The 20,832-nt window shown below is 52.1% G+C and overlaps 1 protein-coding gene across 1 annotated transcript in view; it reads right to left on the reverse strand.

Moving 5' to 3' along the window:
* Camk2a (calcium/calmodulin dependent protein kinase II alpha) overlaps window positions 1–14,230 on the reverse strand; it is a 32,783-nt gene extending 18,553 nt beyond the window's left edge. Inside the window, exons 1-9 of the mRNA XM_052155598.1 lie at window positions 14,148–14,230; window positions 13,989–14,061; window positions 10,793–10,895; window positions 9,342–9,425; window positions 9,136–9,230; window positions 8,312–8,434; window positions 7,910–7,993; window positions 6,553–6,595; window positions 3,049–3,089 (exon numbers count right to left, since the gene is read on the reverse strand). Of these exons, the coding sequence (XP_052011558.1) occupies window positions 3,049–3,089; window positions 6,553–6,595; window positions 7,910–7,993; window positions 8,312–8,434; window positions 9,136–9,230; window positions 9,342–9,425; window positions 10,793–10,895; window positions 13,989–14,015 (600 nt within the window). The 5' untranslated portion in view covers window positions 14,016–14,061; window positions 14,148–14,230. The remainder of the gene's footprint in view (window positions 1–3,048; window positions 3,090–6,552; window positions 6,596–7,909; window positions 7,994–8,311; window positions 8,435–9,135; window positions 9,231–9,341; window positions 9,426–10,792; window positions 10,896–13,988; window positions 14,062–14,147) is intronic.
* Window positions 14,231–20,832: the final 6,602 nt, after the last annotated feature.

Here is a 20,832-nt window from a genome sequence, read left to right on the forward strand (position 1 = left end):
ACAGTTTGTCTCTCGGCACACAACCACAGAGATTGCATGGAGAGAGCGCGAATTCCCCCTTAAGCTAGAGGTTTGTCTGTACGATGCAACTCCCAGAGGCCTCTCTGGGGAGACTACCTCAGCAGACTTTGTAAACCACTCTGTGCTCTCCTGATAGAGATAGCAGGACAGGGCCAACCCCTGGGAAGACACATCAGTGAGGTTCCAACTCAACCCCATGGCTTTTGGACTTGAGGATTTGAATGTGTAACTGTTACCTCCTCAGTCCTGCGACCTTCTCTGCTCCATGGAGGAACAAGGTATAGCCAGCCAAGTCCCCCAAGTCCTAAGCCAGCCCCCAAGTACTCTTCCCTCCTCCATGTCTAAGAAAGGTAGGAGGCTGAATTAAGAAGAAGTGGCTAGCCGGACGGAGGTGGTGCACGCCTTTAATTCCAGCACTTGGGAGTCAAAGGCAGGCGGATTTCTGAGTTCGAGGCCAGCCTGGTCTACAAAGTGAGTTCCAGGACAGCCAGGGCTACACAGAGAAACCCTGTCTCAAAAATAAATAAATAAATAAATAAATAAATAAATAAATAAATAAATAAATAAATAAATAAATAAAAGAAGAAGAAGAAGAGGTGGCTAGGCCAGGAACCGTCTTTGAGTTTCTCTTCAGCCATATCTAGGCCACCCTGAGAAGTCACTTAGGGCATGTCCTACCTTGAAAGAAACAGGTACATTTTGACCAGCTGTGCTCACTAGAAATGACCCCAGTAACTAGCAGAGAGCACCATGCCAGTGCTCCCTTCTGCCTTCTGCCTCTGCCCAAGGGCAGCTAGATCTGGAGTTTCTTAGCTGTAGCCCAACGTGAGCCTTTCCTGACCTTCAACAGCAGGCCCAATATGAGCTCTTCAACAGTCTGTCGGGGCTAATCCAGTCCAGAATACCCCAACTCAGCAGCCACACATCGTGGGTGGAGAGGATCCCAGCCTTTTTCAACCTTTATCCCCCGCCCCCCAATCTGGTACATCCCTCTAGCACCCATTTCAAGCTGGGAGCAAAAGATGACTCAAGGACACTCAGACAGCAGAGCAGGGTCCACCATGAAATGTCTGTTAATTCTGGGACAAACGTGTTAAGTTTTCATCTGAGGTTTCCTAGTGTTTCCTAGAGCCTGCTTTGTTTTCGAAAGAAAACAAAGTCTGACACACAAAACAGGAAAGGTATTCCTGATCCGACGGCTTCCCACACAGTGAGCACTGTTCACACTCTCAATGTGTGTTAGCCTAGCTGGTCCTCACAGTCACCCAAAGAGGAGGGAGAGAAGGAAGCGCAGCCCCGGGACTTGGACCAGCCATGCTCTGGATGTCAGTAACACACCCTGTTCTTTGACCCGGGATGATGACTCCAGCGTGGAGTTGTTGAGGTTGAAATACTTGCAGGAAACCCAGGACCTTGAAAACTGGGTCTTCCCCTTACTAGTTCTCCCAGTTCCAGGCACCTCTCTAGAATATTTGGGTCCAAAGAGTTCATTTTGAAAAGCATTGATTTTTGTCTAATAACCAAGTAATTATATGTAGTCTTAATGACAGGGACACTTAATAAGTGTGTCATGAGGTGATTATATTATGTCGCTATATAGGTGTCTTTATGCCTATGCAAACTCATTCTATGGCACCTTATAGATTATTTCACTATATAGGTACCGTATAGATTGTATCATTATATAGGTACCTTAGACCTCTATATAGATGCCTTAGGCCACATGATATTGCTAGTACCCCTAAGCTCCAAATCCACACAGCATGTTACTATACCAAACACAGAAGGCATCTGGTAAGTACTCTGTATCTAAACAAATCTAAGCATGTCTAAGTATGGCAAGGGCCCGGCATAGTGGTGTGCACCTGTAAATCCAGCCCTCTGGAGGCTAGGCCAGGAACATGGGGAGTTTGAGGCTGGCTTGGGCTGCATGGTGAGATTTTATCTTTAAAAAGGAACGGGAAAAGTTGGGGAAAGGCACAGTACAGTAAAACTGCTAGGCAATAGGACCCTCCCAGTTCCACTGTAGTCCTCGGGGATCACCATTACATATAAGGTCTGTCACTGACCGAGCATCATTACACAGCATGTAGCCACGGCCCTCAAGCACACACACTGAGACAGGAGAATAATCAGATTGGGGAGAAAGGTTGCTTTCGGGAACGGGGAGGTGTTTTCAGAGCTGAAATCTCGGAAATGATCACCAAGTCCACATCCCACCTGAAGCACTTAAGAGAACCTTAGGTGGGAAGGGGGGATGGGCAGAGGGGAAGCCCAATTCCGGCCTGAGACCCCCCCAAGCCCGGATTCTCCCCCCATGCAGTCCCAGGCAGCCCATAGCCAATCAAAGCTGTGCAGCTAGCAGGCCGAATGGCCACCCAGGCCATTCAGGACCTCACACCTTCTAATGTCCTGGGTGGGTGTGTACAGAGTCCAGAATAAGGTGGTCTGGGGGGGTGAGACCCCCTACGAGGCAGTCAGGTAGCAGAGGAGGAAAAGGGCCCCAGAGAGCAGAGGGAGAAATGAGGAAAAACAGGAAAGAGGGGCCAGAAATATGGAGAAAGGCGGCTCGAGGCATCAGGAGTCGGCACAGGGGGACAGTCATCAGAGGAGAAGAGAGCCCTCTGGACCCCAAAGCCCTGTGAAATAAATAGCCGCCCATTCTCCATGGACCTCACAGGCTACACTAGTGTATGCATGGGTCAGGGTCCATCCAGTCCCTCACACTTGGGCAGGAAGAGGTCACCTCAATGACCATTTCTGTCCCCTTTGCACAGTTTTCCAGCCTGATAGAGCCCCAGACCTGGCCTCCTCAAGATCTGCCCCCTCTCCTGTGCTCCAGGCAACACAGGCCACCTGCCACCCCAGAAAACTTGGTGAGAGGTGGGCGCCGGAGCACAGACTGGGTGATCTGGGGAGGACTTGGTCCTGGATCTAACATGTCCACCATTGGTGAGGCCAGGGCTTGTCTGAGGCCTGACGGCAGGTCTCTGCCAGGGTCAGGCCTGCTGGTTCCCGGGGACTTACCTTCACCCCATCGTTCTTCTTGTTTCCTCCGCTCTTCCCACCTTTGGAGGAGAGAAAGTAGAGAGTTAGCAACACCAGGCAAGGCACCAGGGCCCACAGCGTGAGGAAGAGCAGCATTTGCAGGGCAGCCGGCTGAGAGGAGTAGCGGGTGGACTGTAGGAATGGAGCCGGCTGGGCCACCAGTGAGAGACTTCCTCCTCCTTCCACGTGCGTGTCGTCTTCCACCGTCCACTGCTCCCTTGTCAACAACCCACGGAGTGGGCCTCGGGTCCCCAGTTCTCAGCAGTCTCAGAGATATCCCCTGTGACTTTGGGGCCCGGGGAGGTGTCCAGTGTGCCCCGGGAGACGGAAGGCTTGCTGTTTCAGCCTGGGGATTCCCTCTGGATCCCTGTCACCAATGCTGTTGGTGGCCAACTCTGAAGCCTTCAGCCTGATTGAGAGCTGGAAGCTCCCTGCTTTGGCCCCCACCTGCCCTGGCCCTCTCTAATTTTAGCCCCATGCTGCTGCTGAGGTCATGTGTCAGCCCTGCCTACGCACTCTGGACAGCTGCGGACTGCATTTTGCTGGTGACAAGAAGCAGATGTCTCCCTGCTGGGGCCCACCCCTCACTCCCTGCCTTTCTTCTCAAGCACCATAGCATAGGCCTAACTAAGCTCAACCTCTAGAATCCCTGTTGTGGGGCTGGCTAAGCCCCAGTGGTGGACAGAAACCCAGCTGCAGCTCTCACCGGAAGCTAGCAGCACGCGTTTCCCTCACCTCCTTCATTCCCCGGCTGGGATGAATGCCCAGCCCTGCCCTGCCATGTTATCTGGATAGTTCCAACTTTAAAAAAAAAAAATGCCTTAAATGAGACATGGCTCTATGAAGTGCTTAGCACAGCATTCGGGGTATACACAGTCAGTGCTCAATTACAGCTATGAGTAGTCCTTCCCCAGGAAGCCCTAAGATGGGGAACTGGAGATGGGGGTGGGGACACTGATGGCCCAGGGGCTCTGAGGGATGAGCTCCCAGATACCCCAGCTCTCAGTCCCTGTATAACCTCCCTCCTCCCGTAACCTGTAACCTGTCAAAACTCCCAGGGGTTAGAGGTCATCTCTGTGTGCCAAGCCTGAAGGGACCGGGGTCTGTCTCTCCAGGCTGCGAGAGTGGATCCACAACAAACAGCAGGGGAGTGTGCTCGCCTTGGAGACTCTCAGTTCCCATCCAGTGTTGTACAGGTTTGTGTCCAACGTAGCTGGACTCTGGTTTTCTGTTCAGAATGGGCCCAGACTGGCCCTGATTCACTGTGTGACCTTGTTCTGATCTTCCTGCCTCCGTTCCCTGAGTCCTGGAATTACAGCCATATGCCCCCCCACCCCCACCCTCACCTCCACGTGTGGTGCTGTTGGGTTTTGTTATTGTTTGTTTGTTTTATTTTTGTTGTTTTGTTTTGTTTCTCCAGACAAGGTTTTTCTGTACAGTCCTGGCTGTCCTGGAACTTGTTTTGTAGACCAGGCTAGCCTTGATGTTTATTTGTTACTGGAGATAGGCTTCATGCATTTTGGCCAAGCACTCTCCCATCTAAGCTACATCCCTGTCCCCCAGGCTGATTTTCAAAAGATCACAAGAATCTGGAGTAGGGAATGAGGGGTCTGTAAAATCTCTTGATTTTTTTTAAAGTTAATGTGTATGTCTTTGTGTGCACACGTGGAGGGTAATGCTGGATACTTTGATCATGCTTTTTATTTTTTATTTCATTTTAATTTTTTTTTTGACAGGGTCTCACTGTGTAGCTCTGGCTAGGACTTGCTATGTAGAGCAAGCTGGTCTCAAACTCACAGAGATCCACTTCCTTCTCTGCCTCCTGAGTGCTGGGATTGATTAAAGGTGTCTGCCACCAGCTCCTCCTTGGGTTCTGAGACAAGGTTTCTCACTATGCCCGGGGTTTACCGATCTGCTAGACTCCTCCTGGTCAGCTAGCCCAGTCTCCCAGTTGTTGGGATTACAGGCGGGCACAGACACATAGCTTTTCACATAGGTGCTGGGAATCTGAACTCAGTTCTGCATGCTTGCCCAGAAAGCCATTTCCCATAGAGCCCAGCTCCCAAATCTCCTGATTTTTAATGGTTAGAAATCTATTCCCCAATTTTTTATTTCTTCTTTCTCTCTCTTCTTCCTTTTTTTGTGTTGGAAACCAAGGACAGGTCCAAAAGTCCTTCTTTTTTTTTCTTTTTAAATATTTATTTAGTTATCTATGTATGTTTGTGTGAATTTATGTGTACCACATGTGTACAGGGTCCCATGAAGGCCAGAAGAGACCATTAGATCTCCTGGCATTGGTGGCAGTTGTAAGCCTCCATGTAAGTTCTGAGAATTAATCCTGAGTCATGTATAAAAGTAATAAGTGTTTCTAACTGCTGAAGTTAACATCCCCCCACCCCCGAAACAGACAGACAAACTTCTTACACCACACTGGCTTACAGAGCCATGCGCAGCCATTCTGTGGGCTCTGGGACTTGTTTTCCAGGGTGCTATAATTACAAAACAACAAAACCAGCCAAGCAAAGCCTGCCCATGCCACTTTGCTCAGTGAAGGGAACGGGCAGAGCCATGTGTGTCTTAGCAGACAGAGTCCAGTGTGGGTGAAGCCCGCATCTAAAGTTGGCCTTTCCCTTTCCAGCTGGTCATCAGATAGGTTGGACCCTCCTAGGGGACCCAGGCCTACTCCCTGCTCAGAAGTGACCCCTGGCTTCAGTGGGCCTGTGTCAGTCTGTGCAGCTGTCTGAGCTGGCCTAACCTAGGTGCCAAGACCCCTTTAGTGAGCCCTGTCTCTCCGCTGCCCAGGACTCCCCAGGGAGAGGCCTTAAGTAGCACTGGCCTGTCACTAAGCCATGTGCCAAGCGGAGTTGCTAAGCTCTGACAATAATCCCTTTCCCTCTGCTTTGCAGCTACAAGCCCAAGTACTTGGGCTCTCCCAGCCTGGGAGTTTCCTGCCCTGGTATGCTGGGTAACCCAGCTACAAGTTCCAGCTGCGAGTTGGTCAGACCTGTGCTGAAGACAGACTCTGCCTCTCTTGAGTTCTGGAACTGGGGAAGAGACAGGACACAGGTTCCTGTGCTTCTTATCAGCTCCACGTGGAAAACGGGGATAGTCCTCCCTGCCTGGTAGTGAGACAACTAGAGCTGCAGCAAAGGGCCTGGGGCATGTGCCTCTAACATTGTGCTCCCTGAGTCTGGCTCCTTCCCACTGGACTAGATTCTAGTCTTCCCCTCTAGCTGGCCTGGTCTGAGAACCCACTGCTGCTGTAGACCGGGGAGCCAGCCTGAACCTGTAACTAGGCATTGGTTTGCTGGCTTTTGACTTCTCTTCTTTCCTTTCTACATGCTGTTTGTGGTGACTGAGCTAAACCTACATCATGGCGTCCTCTGCGGCTCTGTCTCTGGGGGCACCCAGCTACCCAACAGTGCAATGGCATCCAGCAGACCCCGTGCAGGATGTACTGGGGACTCTAGCCCCACCACCTACCGGAGAAGTTCCTGGTAGCCAGCATAGTGGTAAGGATGGCTCCCTGCAACAGACAAGAGGGGCCCAAGAAGAGGCATCGGTGAGGGGAGGAGCGTAGACAGGAACAGAAGGACACAGGGAAGAGAAGAGAAGGCAGTGTGCCCTTCAGAGACATGCCAAAGTTCCCTCGGCCCTGCCCCTCCACATACCACCCTCTAGCCCAGAGTCCATCCACTCTCCCTGGAGAAGGTAGCTTTGGCAGGCACAGCTCTTGAGACAGACATCATTAGGTCCCACAGCCTGGCCAATACTACTACTGGACTCAAGAGCACTCTAGCAGAGACTCTTAAAGGCTACAGAAGTTTCCGGCTTGCATTGGGAAGGCAGACAATACTTGTGATGTTAGGCTCGGAGGAGCTGGCTCTAGAATCAGTCCTTCCCTCCAGATATTAACTTGGAGAAGCCCTCTCTGTTGGCGAATGACTGGAAACCATGGCCCAACTGATCCTTATGTTGTCTCATTAAGCCCTGACTCGAGCCATCTCCAAATCCAAAAGCCTGTCACATTGAGAATCACTGATCTCCACACTTGAAAATTTCCTTGGGGACACTTCCCACTGGGGTGAGAGCGAGATTCATTTCCCCTGACATTGAACCAGACACCACAGCTTTGGCCTAGGTCACTATCCTAAGCTTCCTTTCCAGGTCTGGAAGCCATGGATAAGGGGGTTCTGGGTGAGCCAGGGCCTCCACCTCAGCCCCCATAGTCTTCATCAGGTACACTGACAACTATCTGTCATTATAGAGCCTTCCTGAGTGGAGAACCTGCAGAGGACTCTCCTCAGAGCCTCAGTGGCTTTCTGAGGCCCTCCAACCTATCTCTGACACATTCATCCACTCTTTCTCCATGCAACTGGGGTCTTTCTCTTAACAGTGGTTTCAAGTCTGCCCCCGCCTCCTGCCAAAGCTCTCTTAAGTCATTTGTGGCCCCCTAGAAAGCTGTGCTCATGCTTGCAGACTTCTGCCTGGAACATCTCCCCATTGACAATCTACACCTGCTTGTCATGAAGAGTCAACTCAACTACCGCTGCCTCCAGGAAGGCCACTTGAGATTCTTCCCAGAATCCTCCAGGCCAGGGAAGGCCATCACCCTGGTACGTTACCCACCACCAGGCACAGTACTCACCATGCCCCAGCAGAGTCCTGCTTGTCTGCCCTCTCAGCCACAGTGTGGATAGGGTGGGATGGGGTCAGATACGCTGCTCTCTTCCCCAAACCCCTCGGTGGCCAGCATACAAGAACGTCCAGTAAACATACGTGAAACCAATAAAGAAGAGAGCTCGTGGGCCCAGGGTTGCCAGGGATAAGGACAGGTTACCTTCAGTTTCCTCCTGGCGTTGAACTTCTTCAGGCAGTCCACGGTCTCCTGTCTGTGCATGCAGGAGGCCACGGTGGAGCGGTGCTGGAAAGAGAGGAAGAATTTGTGTGAGGGGAAGGCTTGTAAGGCAACAGACCAACCCAATAGCATTCGAGCAGGAGCTTGACACTATCTTAAGGACGATCCTTCATTCTGCTACGTGGTATAGCATGGTTAGGATCAGAGCACTAGTAAGCCAGTGCCAGTGACACTCCCAACAGATGCCAACCCAGAATATCCCTCATTTCTATATTGTCCCTGAGACCCACAGTGAGCCAGAGATTCTCGGAGTTATCCCCTCCACCCCGCATTGGACCCAGAGGGACTAGGCCTCCTGGGTGGCCGTGGCTGACAAAGGCTCACCGAGATCCAAGGGTGCTTGAGAGCTTCAGCGGCCGTGATGCGTTTGGACGGGTTGATGGTGAGCATCTTGTTGATCAGGTCCTTGGCTTCCGGGGTGACGGTGTCCCATTCCGGTGATGGGAACTGGAAGGGGCAGAGGGGCCAGGTTTGCCTAGCCTGCCCCAGGCCACCCCTGCGATCCTCCAGCCCCTGACTGGCAGGGGAGCAGGCAGGGGTTCTCACACCCACACACTCAGGTATCCAGGAAGTACTTAGAAACACGGGTGCCAGGGCCAGACTCTCACGCGCTAAGCCTCCGTCCTCAACCTCCCTACGTGTCTACTGAAGGGTAAGACCAGTAACTATGTCACAGACTGAGGTGATGCTTCTGTGACAATTACACATCAAACATTCAGAAGAACAACACTAAAGCGCTCAGTGGTTTAATATATAAAAGAGAAAATATAGCATGTCTCAAGAATCAGTGGTGGTGGGGCACAGTTACCACCTCAGCATGTGGGAGGTGGGGGAAAGACAACAGGACACCTTGGCCTCACCTTGACTTTTAGACCAGCTTGGTCTCATGAGACATCTGTCAAATATTAACTGATTATGAATTGCCTCTACCTCCTAGTGCCCCATGGGATAAATTTCACGACTTTTAGACCCTAGTCATTAGGCACCATGTGGTCATAGCCTGAGTCTGATGGTCAGACTGGGAGCATCCCTGGGCTTCATCCTCTGCAGTGGCAGTGGGTGGTGCTGTGTCCTCAGATCTCTGGCCTCCTAGGCCACTGGCTCTCACCAGAAGGGGAGCATCGGCGGGAGAGGGGAGCAACACTCACATCATAGGCACCAGCTTTGATCTGCTGGTACAGGCGGTGCTGGTCCTCGTCCCAGAATGGGGGATACCCAACCAGCAAGATATATAGGATGACGCCTGGGAAAAGGAGCAGGAGAGGAGAGATGAAGCAGGGGAATGGTAGGAAGTGGAGAGGGACCTATAGGCTCAGATGGCCGGGAGGCAAACAGGCCTCCCAGATGGACTTACCACAGGCCCACAGGTCCACAGGCTTCCCGTACGGGTCCTTCCGCAGCACTTCTGGGGAGAGGTATCCAGGTGTCCCTGCGAACCCTGCTCCCCAGACACACAGACAGGCAGACACACACACAGAGGTTGGCACGTGAGTAGCCTGGAGCAAGACCCTGCAGGAGAGGGGACGAGGATAGCCCTGGAGCTGGAGAACACAGCCCTGCCCCAAAGCTGGGGTTGTACTGTGCCAACCCAGGGGCCTTGGTAAGCTGGTAAGGCCTACATACCAGACTGGGACCAACAGACAGGTACACACCACACCTACGTTCTATTCCCCACTCCATCCTCAGGTAGACCACAGTCATCGGCCACAGAGCTCCTTTTTTCCTGGGTTCCAGCTCTCACTGTACCCATTATCTAGCACTTGCTGGTGGCCTTTAATCTACTGCCCACACCCCACATCCTGCTCATAGGGCTGTTCATGAGATGTCAGAGCGTGTGTGTGTGTGTGTGTGTGTGTGTGTGAAAGCACGCACGCGCATGCTTTCCAGGCCTTAGTTTCCTGATCTGCCAAACAAAGAATTAGATGGTCTTACCTTTAATATTTCTCAGTATTGAGAGGATGGTTGGAAAAATGAACACCAAGATTATCTTAACTAGAAACCTTAACTAGTCATCCCAGGAGCAGTAACTAGTTGCTGCAGATGTGTGCTAAGCATTGGACTGAGCACGCCACACACAGGCTATTAATCACCCTTTTGCATCCCCTGAGAAACATTCTACTGTCGTCTTCTAAGAGACGAGGAAAACAAGACTTGGTTAGAACTGCACACCTTGTAAGTAGCATAGTCAGGATCTGAACCCAGAACTCTGGTTCTTGTTTGGTATGGTTTTGTTTTAAGGGAGGGTGTCATATCTGTCGCCCAGGCTGGCTGTGAACTCCCAGTTATTCTGTTTCTACCTTCCAAGTGCTGGGATTAGAGGCAGGTGCCACCACACCCAGTTTAAGACTTCTGGGTCTCAACCACTGGCCACTATTGTTCATTAAGAAGTACCCAGATAGAAACAAACAACAAGCCCATTATTACCAATCCCAAGGCATGCTGGGATATCTTCACCAAGGCTCTATACCTGTCAATTTCTCCTGAACTGTCCCAAGCTGCTTAGCCTTTCCCTTCTCTGTGACACCCAGTATCTAGGGGGTCTACAGAGTTCCCACCAAGGTATAAGTGAATGCTCTCCCAAGCAAGATATAACACCTGGTTAATGATGGCCCCAGTCCCATACCTAGTCCTGAGGGAGAGAGGTCAGCACTGTCCACTGGCCCAGAGGCTGGCTCGGTGCAGCCCTGTGTTCCCTGGGCCCTACATGGCCAAACAGCCATCTCATCTTAGGCAGAGGGTTCTCAGGGTCACATATGTCACCCCAAGTGTGTCCGTCCCCTCCCCACCACTCCACACCCCACTCACCAAACCATGCCTGCTGCTCCCCCTCAACCTCTATGGCCAGGCCAAAGTCTGCCAGCTTCACAGCAGCGCCCTTGAGCTTCGAGGCCAGCAACAGGTTCTCAGGCTTGCCAGGACCAAGAAGGGAGAAAGAGAAGGAGGGCCCAAGAGATAGTCAGTAAGGTTCAGAACCTCTCCCACTGCCAGGGCACTCAGGAAGAACGGCTGAATGGCCCAGGGTCTCACCCCCTCCCACACCTCCAGACCCAGGGTCTGAGTTCCTGTGCCCAAGAGGGGGGACTGTGGCAAGACCCGCATCATCTTTCTCCCACAGCCTCCCTGGGGGTGGGAGCAGAGGCAGAGGGGAGTTGAAACACAACAGGTAGAGTGGTACAGCCTAACCTCGGTCAGAAGGCGGCAGCATCATTTCGTATCAGCACAGTGGTGTGGCCCACCATCAACCTCCCCCCAGTCACCCCAGAGACCTCAGGACAGTGACCTTCCACCCATGGAAGAACTGTCTCGCAGTCGCCTTTGCGTCCCTGTGTTCCCTATGTGGTTGGCTTGCCTCCCAAGTATTTCTGTCCTGCTCTCAGTCTCACCTCAAGGCCCCCCAAAGAGCTCTCTTTCTCTCACCCACCCTAGGCTCACTCCAGTCTACCCTAGCACCTGTCGCTAACCATGTGTTCGTCGTGTGTACAAGATGGAGAACGTGGGGCTGCTATGTGTGTGACTTGTCAGAGCTGTCAAATGATAGGTGTCAGGATGAATGCAAAGGCTGACTCCATCTTAAAGACAATAGGGCTTGGATGTGGGGCTGTGATTGACATGGGGGAAAGGCCATGGTTAACTTTGGACTGTGAGTGGTCAGCAAGTGTCCCTGGGAGTCGTGCTGGGGAAAGGGTGAGGGCCAGAGTAGAGAGCAGCTGTCTCTATAGAGACAGGAAGTTTCAGCCCTGGGACCTCATGCTCATAAAGTAGGGCCCAAAGCACGGCTCTTCACACACCTGGACTCGGTGCTGAAAGGCGATGGGGCTTGGGTGTGGGACCATGGTTGACACAGTGTGTGTGTGTGTGTGTGTGTGTGTGTGTGTGTGTGTGTGTGTGTGTGTGTGTAGAAGAGAGAGGGGGGGCAACTAAGAATATGGATTCCATACTTAAGACAGTCTCAGCTTTTAATTTCAGTGCTGCCACTGCTGCGATGGAACCTGGCCAGATGATTTCCCTTCTCAGATGGTCGGTTTCCTCTCAGAGAAAAGGAACAGAAGCCTGACATGTAGTATGGTGCCTAGGTGTGTAAACAGCTTTATAAGTACCAGCTCCCAATGCTCAAACTTCCTGCTGGGGGCTGGGCCGAAGCACTCTAGAGAGACAGCTGCTGTCTACTCCAGCTCCCTTTCCCCAGGAGGGCAGACATTCAGGGGCCCTTCCAGACCTTTCACAGTCCAAAGCTAGCCTTGAACTGCCCAAAGAATGGTCCTTTCACCGGGCTCGGTGAGGCCTCCTTTGTCCTCAGAGGCTGTGTTCCCAACATGTCCTGTGTCTGTCTCAGTAGTGTCCTGCCCTGATTTGAGGAATGTACCACTAATTAGAGATTTCAGAGTGGCCTAAATCTGGGCCGCGTCTCACCTCTCAGGCTTCCTCGCCTCTGAGCATTGTCTGTTACCATAATGAGAGCAGATGCTTAGGGAAAGCCACTGAGACCTTGTTCCTGGGCCCACCTTCTTGCCACCAAGGTACCAAGAAGTCACTTAGGGCACAGGTGAGACCCCGAGGAGGGCCTAAGGTAGTAAGGAAGTGGTAGGGAGCCTTTTCAGAACACCGTCCCCTGCAGGATGGGAACTGGCTGGTTGCTCACCCTGAAGGTTCTCTGGGCTCAGAAGGCCTGGAGTCAATCCTGGTGGGAATGGAGGTTTGTAGCCCTGGGAATCCTTAGGAACATTTCTTAATGGCTCTGGGGCTCCCCATTCCAAATTGGGGGTTGTAGGCAGTGTCCACAATGGGTATAAGCAAAGTGTGTGGGGGGGGGAGGGTAGGGGAGTCCTGCCAGAGCTACCCCACAGGATTAGCACAGTCACTGATGGCCAAGGTCCCTGGACACCTGGCATGACTGCCCAGATGGGCTGCTACTGAAACGGAACAGGACCTAGACGGTGGGATCCCAGGCTCTGGGGTGAACGCAGCGATCCTTGTCCCTGCTCAGATTCCACTGAAATGTATATCCTTGGCAAAGCCTTCGTATTCTCTCTGTCTGCTTCCTATTCTGTAAGATGGGGTTTCTGTGAGTTACCGTGTCAAGGCCGGGAGGCTGGCACAGGAGACCCACAGGTCCATGCTTACTGCCATGTACCCCATGACAATGCTGGACAGACTTTTGAGTGTTATTCCTTTCCTTCGGATGGGCAAAAGGTGGCACAGAATCCCCCACACCCAGCCCTGTTTTCCTTCTCTTCTGCTCAACAGAGACCCAGGAGCAAAAGTATCAGGGTGTCTCTATCCCAGGAATTTTGTGGTTTCATTTGATAGTTTCATCAATGGGGGCAGGGGTTGCCATGACAACCCCTTCTATAGGGAAGCTGAGTCTCTGACAAGATAGTCCCACAAAGGGAGGGGTTGAAAGTGCCCAATGGTTAAGAGCTGCTCTTCCAGAGGACCAGTTTGAATCCTAGTGCCCACATAAAGGTGTGCAAAGTGTCTGTATCCCCAATTCAAGAGGGGTCTGATGCCCTTGTCTGGCCCCCACAGGCACCAGGCATGTGTGTGGTGCACATAGGCACACACACATGTGATGCACATACAAGTATTCTGGCAAAACACTCATACACAAAAAGTAAGTAAATCTTAAGGAAAAAAAAAAGCCAAGTAGCTGGAAGGCTGCCCACTGAGCTCCGCTTCCTTTCCAGCCCACAGGCAAGCCTCAGTCTAAATCACCTCACCTTCCTGGTACAAACAGCATGGGGCTAGACCCCCTGGCAGTCCTACCTTCCCGAGCTCAGTTTCCTGAGGGGTCTGTCTTGACAGCTGGGAAACTCAGGCACCCACCTCAAGGTGGAGAAATGAAAGGAATTCCGGGAATGCAGAAGCAGAGGGCGGAAGCTGGGTTACTGAGACCACTCCCAGGGCCCCCAGAGGGCCATCTGGGTGGTGCCCGTTAGGATGGGGCAGGAAGGGAATGCAGAAGCAGGGGACCTGTGAAAGATGCTTCTCCAGGGTTACTCACCTTCAGGTCACGATGCACCACCCCCATCTGGTGACAGTGCAGCACAGCCTCCAGGATCTGCTGGATACAGTGGCTGGAGAGAAAAGGGGGAGGGATCAGGCCCCCTGGGAGGCTGACTGCGGGCCAGGGCACCTCTGCCCGGTTGCAGCCTGTACTCACCTGGCATCAGCTTCACTGTAATACTCCCGGGCCACAATGTCTTCAAACAGCTCCCCACCAGTGACCCTGGAGAGACAGACATGGTGTCATCCTCCCACTAAGACTCCGGGTGTCACCTGGCCTGGAGGAACCTTCTGGAAATCATCTGAGAAGGGCAGGGTGGGCCGGAGACCTTAGAACCTCAACCCCACCCCCACCCCACCCCAAAGGAAGAACTGGATCTCGAAGTCCCCTGTGGCCACCCTGTTCCTGTCACACCCTGTTTGTGTCACCTGACACAGCCAACTTTCCTTTATCCCCCTCACTGGGCCCAGACTGGTGGGGACCAGTAACTCAAAAGCAACCCCGGGGTCCAGGAGGCTCCTGGAAGCTTGGGGGCTCTTTGGTTTCTCGCTTAGCTTACGCTTTTCTATTTACGTTTAAATATTTTTCTTATATTTATTTTAATCGAGTGGAAGCTGTGGAGATTTCCCATGTGCTCCTGTGCCCTCTTCTGAACATCACTGTCTTTTACAGACCAGACAAGCATCCTCACTAATTTTCACTCCCCACCCAGGGACAACCAAAGCCTGTCATTTCCTTCCTGTTTTGACAAACCAGATTTCGAAATGAAACTTGATACCCCCACCATGAACGGCAAGGCAGCAGCATCACTAGCCACAAATAGAGAAGCAAAAAATAAACTGATTGGTACTGGCTGGATGTGTCTGGCGTTTTAAACAGAAAGACCAGCTTGTGCAGCCTGGGGAGCGGCCCACTGGACAGCCTAAGAGCACTCAGAACCCCTCAGACCAAAGAGTCCATAAAGGTCATCCCTGCCCAGTCTCCCATCACAAATCAGGATGTGCACAGAAAGACTCACAGATCGAAGATAAGGTAGTGGTGGCCCTCCTCGGAGATGCTGTCATGGAGTCGGACTGCGGGCAAGGTCAAAAGCAGCTGGTTACACAGGGGTTCACTGCTCTCCACCCCCACTATTCCTGTCAGACTCCTAGAGCTACCATCTCAACCCTCAGTCCAGGAGCACAAACTTTGGTAACTTTGTCAAAGGCAAGGGATTCACTACACCAAGAGCTCCAGCATTACTCTGAAGGAAACTAGGTGTAAAGACTGAAGATCTCTGTGTGTCAGCATGGTCCTTTCCCTGTTCTGAGCCTCAGTTTTGTTACTGGGCAAGCCAGAGTGTGTGTGTGTGTGTGTGTGTGTGTGAGAGAGAGAGAGAGAGAGAGAGAGAGAGAGAGAGAGAGAGAGAGAGACTGTGATTCCAGTCTTTGCCACAAGAGCGGCTGTGTGACGGTGGGTGGGCAGGTTGCTGTGCCTTTCTGGGCCTCTTGTCTCCTTATTTAGACTTTGCAACCTTGTTTCATGAATCCTATGTAGTGCACAGCCATAACCACTCAGTGCAGGCCCTGGATTGACACCTCTGCTCTGCTCCCAGGCTGAGAGACAATAGTGTTTCCCAGGGCTAGAGTGAGAGAGACAGCAGTTGGTTCCTGAACTCTGATGGCTGCGAATTTGTCATCTCTTCACACCTCATTTCCCAGGAACAGAGGCAAGGCTCCCAGGAGCTCAGAGCTCCCCTAAATCGCTTGGCTTTTGAAAGAAAGGCCCCGTGGCCTAGCATGGATTCTTGGAAGCTATGCCGTGTCAACCAAGGACTAGTTCTCACAGGCTAGGGTGCTCATACTTCTCTGTGTCACAGACACAGTATAGAGGACAGCTGGCGGGGACAATGGGGATCCTCTCAGCACAATGCAAGTCACACAGCTGTTGGAATGATTTGGCAGTTATCACCCACGGGTTTGGAATCTTCTCCAAATGATGTCGTTTAGTGAAAAAGCAAAGTGTAAAGCTTTGGTGTTTTGTCCTAAGGAGACGTCTGAGCTTGGGCATGATTGGAGTCCTTCTGGAAAGATGTGGAGAATGGGGTAACAGGGAGTCTGTAAGGTGGGGGTGGGGCGGGGCAGGCTTCCTTCTTATTGGAAACCCTAGCATCCCTGGGTGTGAGCCAATGGCCTTGAGCACACAATATCACAGCACCCTTGAGTGGCTCATGGCACTCAGACTTACACACAAGCTTGGTGGGCGGAGAGGCAATTCCTGAATGGATGCCCTGGGAGACGGGATAACCAGCAGAGACAGAAAACGGTGGAGTGAGGGGCAGTCTACACAGACTTAAATGAAAGTTATGGTTTTTTGGTTTTGTTTTTTTTTCCCTTTTAACAGTATAGAGGATTAAATAACCAAGAAAGAGAGAGGGGGGAGGGAGGGAGAGAGAGGAGCAGGGAGAGAGAGAGAGAGAGAGAGAGAGAGAGAGAGAGAGAGAAAGAAAGAAAGAAAGAAAGAAAGAAAGAAAGAAAGAAAAGATGTTCTCTACCACTGAGCTGCATCCCTAAGACCTTTGTTTGTTTGCTGTTGCTGTGTGTTTTTAGAAATGGCCTCCTTGTGTAGCTCAGGCTAACCTCAAATTCACAATCCTCCCACCTCCCAAGTGCTGGCGTCACAAGGACATGCCTGAAATGTTAAGCGAAATGTGAAGGCATTGTCTTTTAAAGTTTCGTTTTTGCTTGTGTTTCGGTGTCTCTGTCCGCATGCACACGTGAGTACTGGTGCCGGCAGAGGCCAGAGGCGTCAGGTCCCCTGGAACCAGAGTTTCAGGTGGTGGTGAGACAGACACCTGATGTGGGTGTCCAGAACCTAAATCAGGTCTTCTGCAAGAGCAGTAAGTGCTCTTAATCCCCGTGCCCGCTCCCTAGCTCACAGAGGCATTCTTAAACGATGATAAAAGCTGTTATTGCTTTGGGTGTGAAGTGTCTCCCAAGAAGGCTCATGTGTTAAAAGCTTGATCCCCAGCGAGCAGTGCTGGGGGTGTGTGTGTGATTGGATCATGGGGATATTAACCCCACTGAATTGATTTATGCTTCCAATGAGGAATTCGGAGCTGAATGGCCTATCGAGGGATAGAGCATTAGACCTGGATATCCTCAAGTTCTCTTCCCCTTCCCAAACTATTCATTAAACTCTCAGGTTTTGTGTAGCCCCAGCCCATTCTGGCCCGGGCATGGGACTTCTAGAGTCTGTCTATCACAAGCAGTAACCAAGCAGGAACCAAGAGGCAAAAGGTCTACAGGCCCAGCTGGCCTTACTGAGACCCCCTCCTTCACCCCCGAGATAGGGAAATGGACACAAGCAGATAGCGGCTCATCTACTTTGTCTGGACTTGCCAAGCAGACTGAGATCACATGAAGTTTCTCCAGGTATGAAGCCCTCTGGGCTCCTCTGCCACATCTATGCTAGGTTAGTCTTCTCTGACAAGATTACATCTGCTTGGGGTGAGCTGTTGGGCAAGATCGGAGTCTTTCCAGCCCTCCAGCAGAAGCTCAAGGCTCCTGAGATCCTTCTGGCTGCCAGCTCAGCTCTGCTCCCCCAACAAGGAGCTGAGGAACCACGTTTGCTCCGCCCACTCCCATCCTCACTTCTCCCAACAGCCTCAGAACCTGGAAAGAGGTCTGGACATGCAGTAGAGCCTCCATCTATGTCATGACGTCACCGATGTCACGACGAACTTGACATCGGGTGAATGAGGAGGAAACATCTCCATGGAGACAGTAGGAAAGCTGATAACTGTTATCTCTGGGCTCCTGCACCTCGTCATGTCAGGGTGTCTCCCCGGGATGGTGCAGAGCAATGAGCTGTGTGGGGTCACAGGCAAAACTTGTCTTGTGTGGAGATCCGGCTGCAGGAGTGGACAGACTGGCGTGTGGGGTGGCTGAGCAGGGGAAAGCTCACTTACTCTGGCATTCCACTGTTCTCTATTGAACTACCACACCCAGCAAGGTAGGAATAATTTTCCAGAAAAATCTGAGTTTCAGAATGGTGAGGCAGTGTGTCTAGAGTCAGTCACGCTGTAACGGTGGCCGTGTTTAAGTTGCCGGTTGTTACCACCTGGCCTATGTATTCCCATTACAGCCGGAAATGGGAGGGAGAGAGACAGATAGGAACTCCGAGCTCAGACAGATCCGCTGCAATGCGCCAACCCATCTAGATATGTATACGTGTGTGCGCAGCACACATACACACAAACACCACATACATACCACACACAGAGACAGAGGTATGTATGTACAGAGACACATACAGATACATCATGTACACATGACAGGACACACATAGAGAGACACATACAGAAATATGCACACATAGATGCTACACAGACACATATACAGAGAAACATGAACACACACACACACACACGTACGCATGCATGCATACCACTCTCCTCCTTCCAAGCTTTTTGAGAACACAGGGTTTCTGTCAGAGCTCACTGAAACCTTCTATCAGCAGTAAGAGATAAGGACCCAGGTGAGCGGAGCAGGGTCCAGCTAGGAGCCTCCTTTAGCTGTGGCCTGTGACCTCTTCTCTGCTACTGGCCTGCCTCTGCTGCTGTGCAGTGGGGAGGAGGGGCCTCTGGTATAAATAGCAAATGGAGATTTCTCCCTGGGGAAAGTTAACCCTTCCAGCCCAGCGCGGGTGCAGGAGCCTGTCTCCCCTTTGCTGAAGAAGGCACAGCTGTTGGAGTTTGCTCTGAGAACCAGCAGCCTTAGCTTCCCCTCTGTGAGACTCTGTGAGAGCTGCGACACCTCAGCCCGTCTCAGGCCCTTGGGAGCAGAAGCCGCCATGACACAAGATACCCCAGGTGACTAGACAAGGACAGGCACTGGTGAACAAAGTGACTCTGAGAGGGCAGCGGTCCCACTAAGGTCTCCCAGCCTGGATCTGCAGGCCAGATGCACAGGAGGAGAAGGAAGGGGCAGTGAGTCGTGAAGTGTATTTCAGGACTTTCCCTGTGGTCCTCCGTGAGCCAAGCATCTCCGGAAGATCACCTCAGTCTAACTCTGGGGCATCAGCCAAGCTCCTGGGGGGAAGGGATGAGGCAGGCAGGAGCAGTACTCTGAAGTGGGACAGGGCCACAGATCCTAGCTGACACGGTGTGTGGTGGGTCGGGGCGTGGGCCTTGTTGGTCAAGGCCAAACTTTCCCATGGCCTATTTTCATCTTTCTTTTTCGGCTTCGAGAGCATTCCCGAAACAGCTTTTCTGAAGGAGGCGCTGGCAGCGTGGGTGGGAAGAAGGGTCCTTTCTTCACCTTCCCCCAAAGCAAGCTGGTCCTGAGCAAGACACCCCCTTTCCCAGCTCCCTTTGCAGCCTCCATCCCCAGAGAAGAGAGTGGCTGCTCCCCACCACCCCACACTGTGCCGGGACCCCTCGACCTCCCCAGGGCTCACCGATATTGGGGTGCTTCAACAAGCGGCAGATGCGGGCCTCCCGCTCCAGCTTCTGGTGATCTGAAACACAGATTCCCATGTAAATCCTGGAGAAGATATGACCTTAACTCTGCTTCTATTGTCCTTACCTCCCAGGGTGGCCCTAGGTACTAGAAAAGGTGGCCTATATACCAAGGCTTCTGAGTTCCCAGAAAGGACAAGTGGGTGGTGAGGACACCAACGAGTCCAGGCCTCAGTATCCAGGGCTCTCCAGGGAGAGTCTCCTCAGCCCCTTCCTGGATGACTCAACCATCCCAAGGTCTAGAGTCCTGGTACAACTCCCTGCAACTCCTCCAGGCTAGCCCCCAGCCCCTCAATCCAGGCAGATGAATTGCAGAGTTTTGCCCTTCCTGGTTCCCATCTGGGAGCTACCAGTTCCCTCAGCAGGCACACTCTGTCACCAGCCATTGCCCAATGCTACCGCCCCTTAATGCCATTGGTTTCTAAAAGCCCACCCTGACTTCAAGCCTGTAGGGCCCCTCCTTTGGGCTCTAGAGGGCCAGGCAACATCCTTGTGTCTCACAGAACCTACATCTTTCGGTAGGGACTCTGTTGTACCACCTACATCTGTTTGAATGCCTGGTATGTGTTAGTTATTTAAGAAATCACTGAGTGAGCCAGGCGTGGTGGTGCACGCCTTTAATCCCAGCACTTGGGAGACAGAGGCAGACAGATTTCTGAGTTTGAGGCCAGCCTGGTCTACAGAATGAGTTCCAGGACAGCCAGGACCACACAGAGAAACCCTGTCTGGGGGGGCGGGGGGGGGGGGGAAGAAGGAAAGAAAAGAAAAAGAAATCACTGGATGGGTGGATGGATGGATGGATGGATTTGACAAGCTTCCTAAGGTAGTGACTGTTTTCTTCAAAAGAGCTGTACCCCAGCAGCCCCTGTATTTCATAGGACACAGGAATCAAGGACAGACAACTGCAAAGAACTTACATGGTAAACTTTGTGTGCCCCACCCTTGGGGCTGGCCCAGAGCCTGTATGCCGGTCAAGACCTCTGTCTGAGACCCTCTGTCTCCTACCCACCTGCAAGAACGTGTGTAAGCTCTGCAACCAGTGGTCTCTGCCTCGGGCTGCTAGGAACAATCATACCCACAAGCCCAGTCAGTGTCTGCCATGGTGACCTGTGACACCACTGTCAGCATTGCATAAATAAGGTCACAGGGCCTGAGCCAGTGACAGCCTCAGGGCTTGCCACTGTCTCTTGGGCAGTCTCACCACAGGAATGCTTCTCCGGAGCAGGTAGGTTCTATGGAGGGTGCTGAGGATGGAGAAAGCCCTTGTTTTCCCTGCTTCTTCCACTAGAGCAATTGCTGACTGCTCTCTGCAGATTACAGAAGCTGAGATCAATGCTGAAA

Source organism: Apodemus sylvaticus, chromosome 13 (assembly GCF_947179515.1).
Source record: "Apodemus sylvaticus chromosome 13, mApoSyl1.1, whole genome shotgun sequence".
Lineage (NCBI taxonomy): Eukaryota > Metazoa > Chordata > Mammalia > Rodentia > Muridae > Apodemus > Apodemus sylvaticus.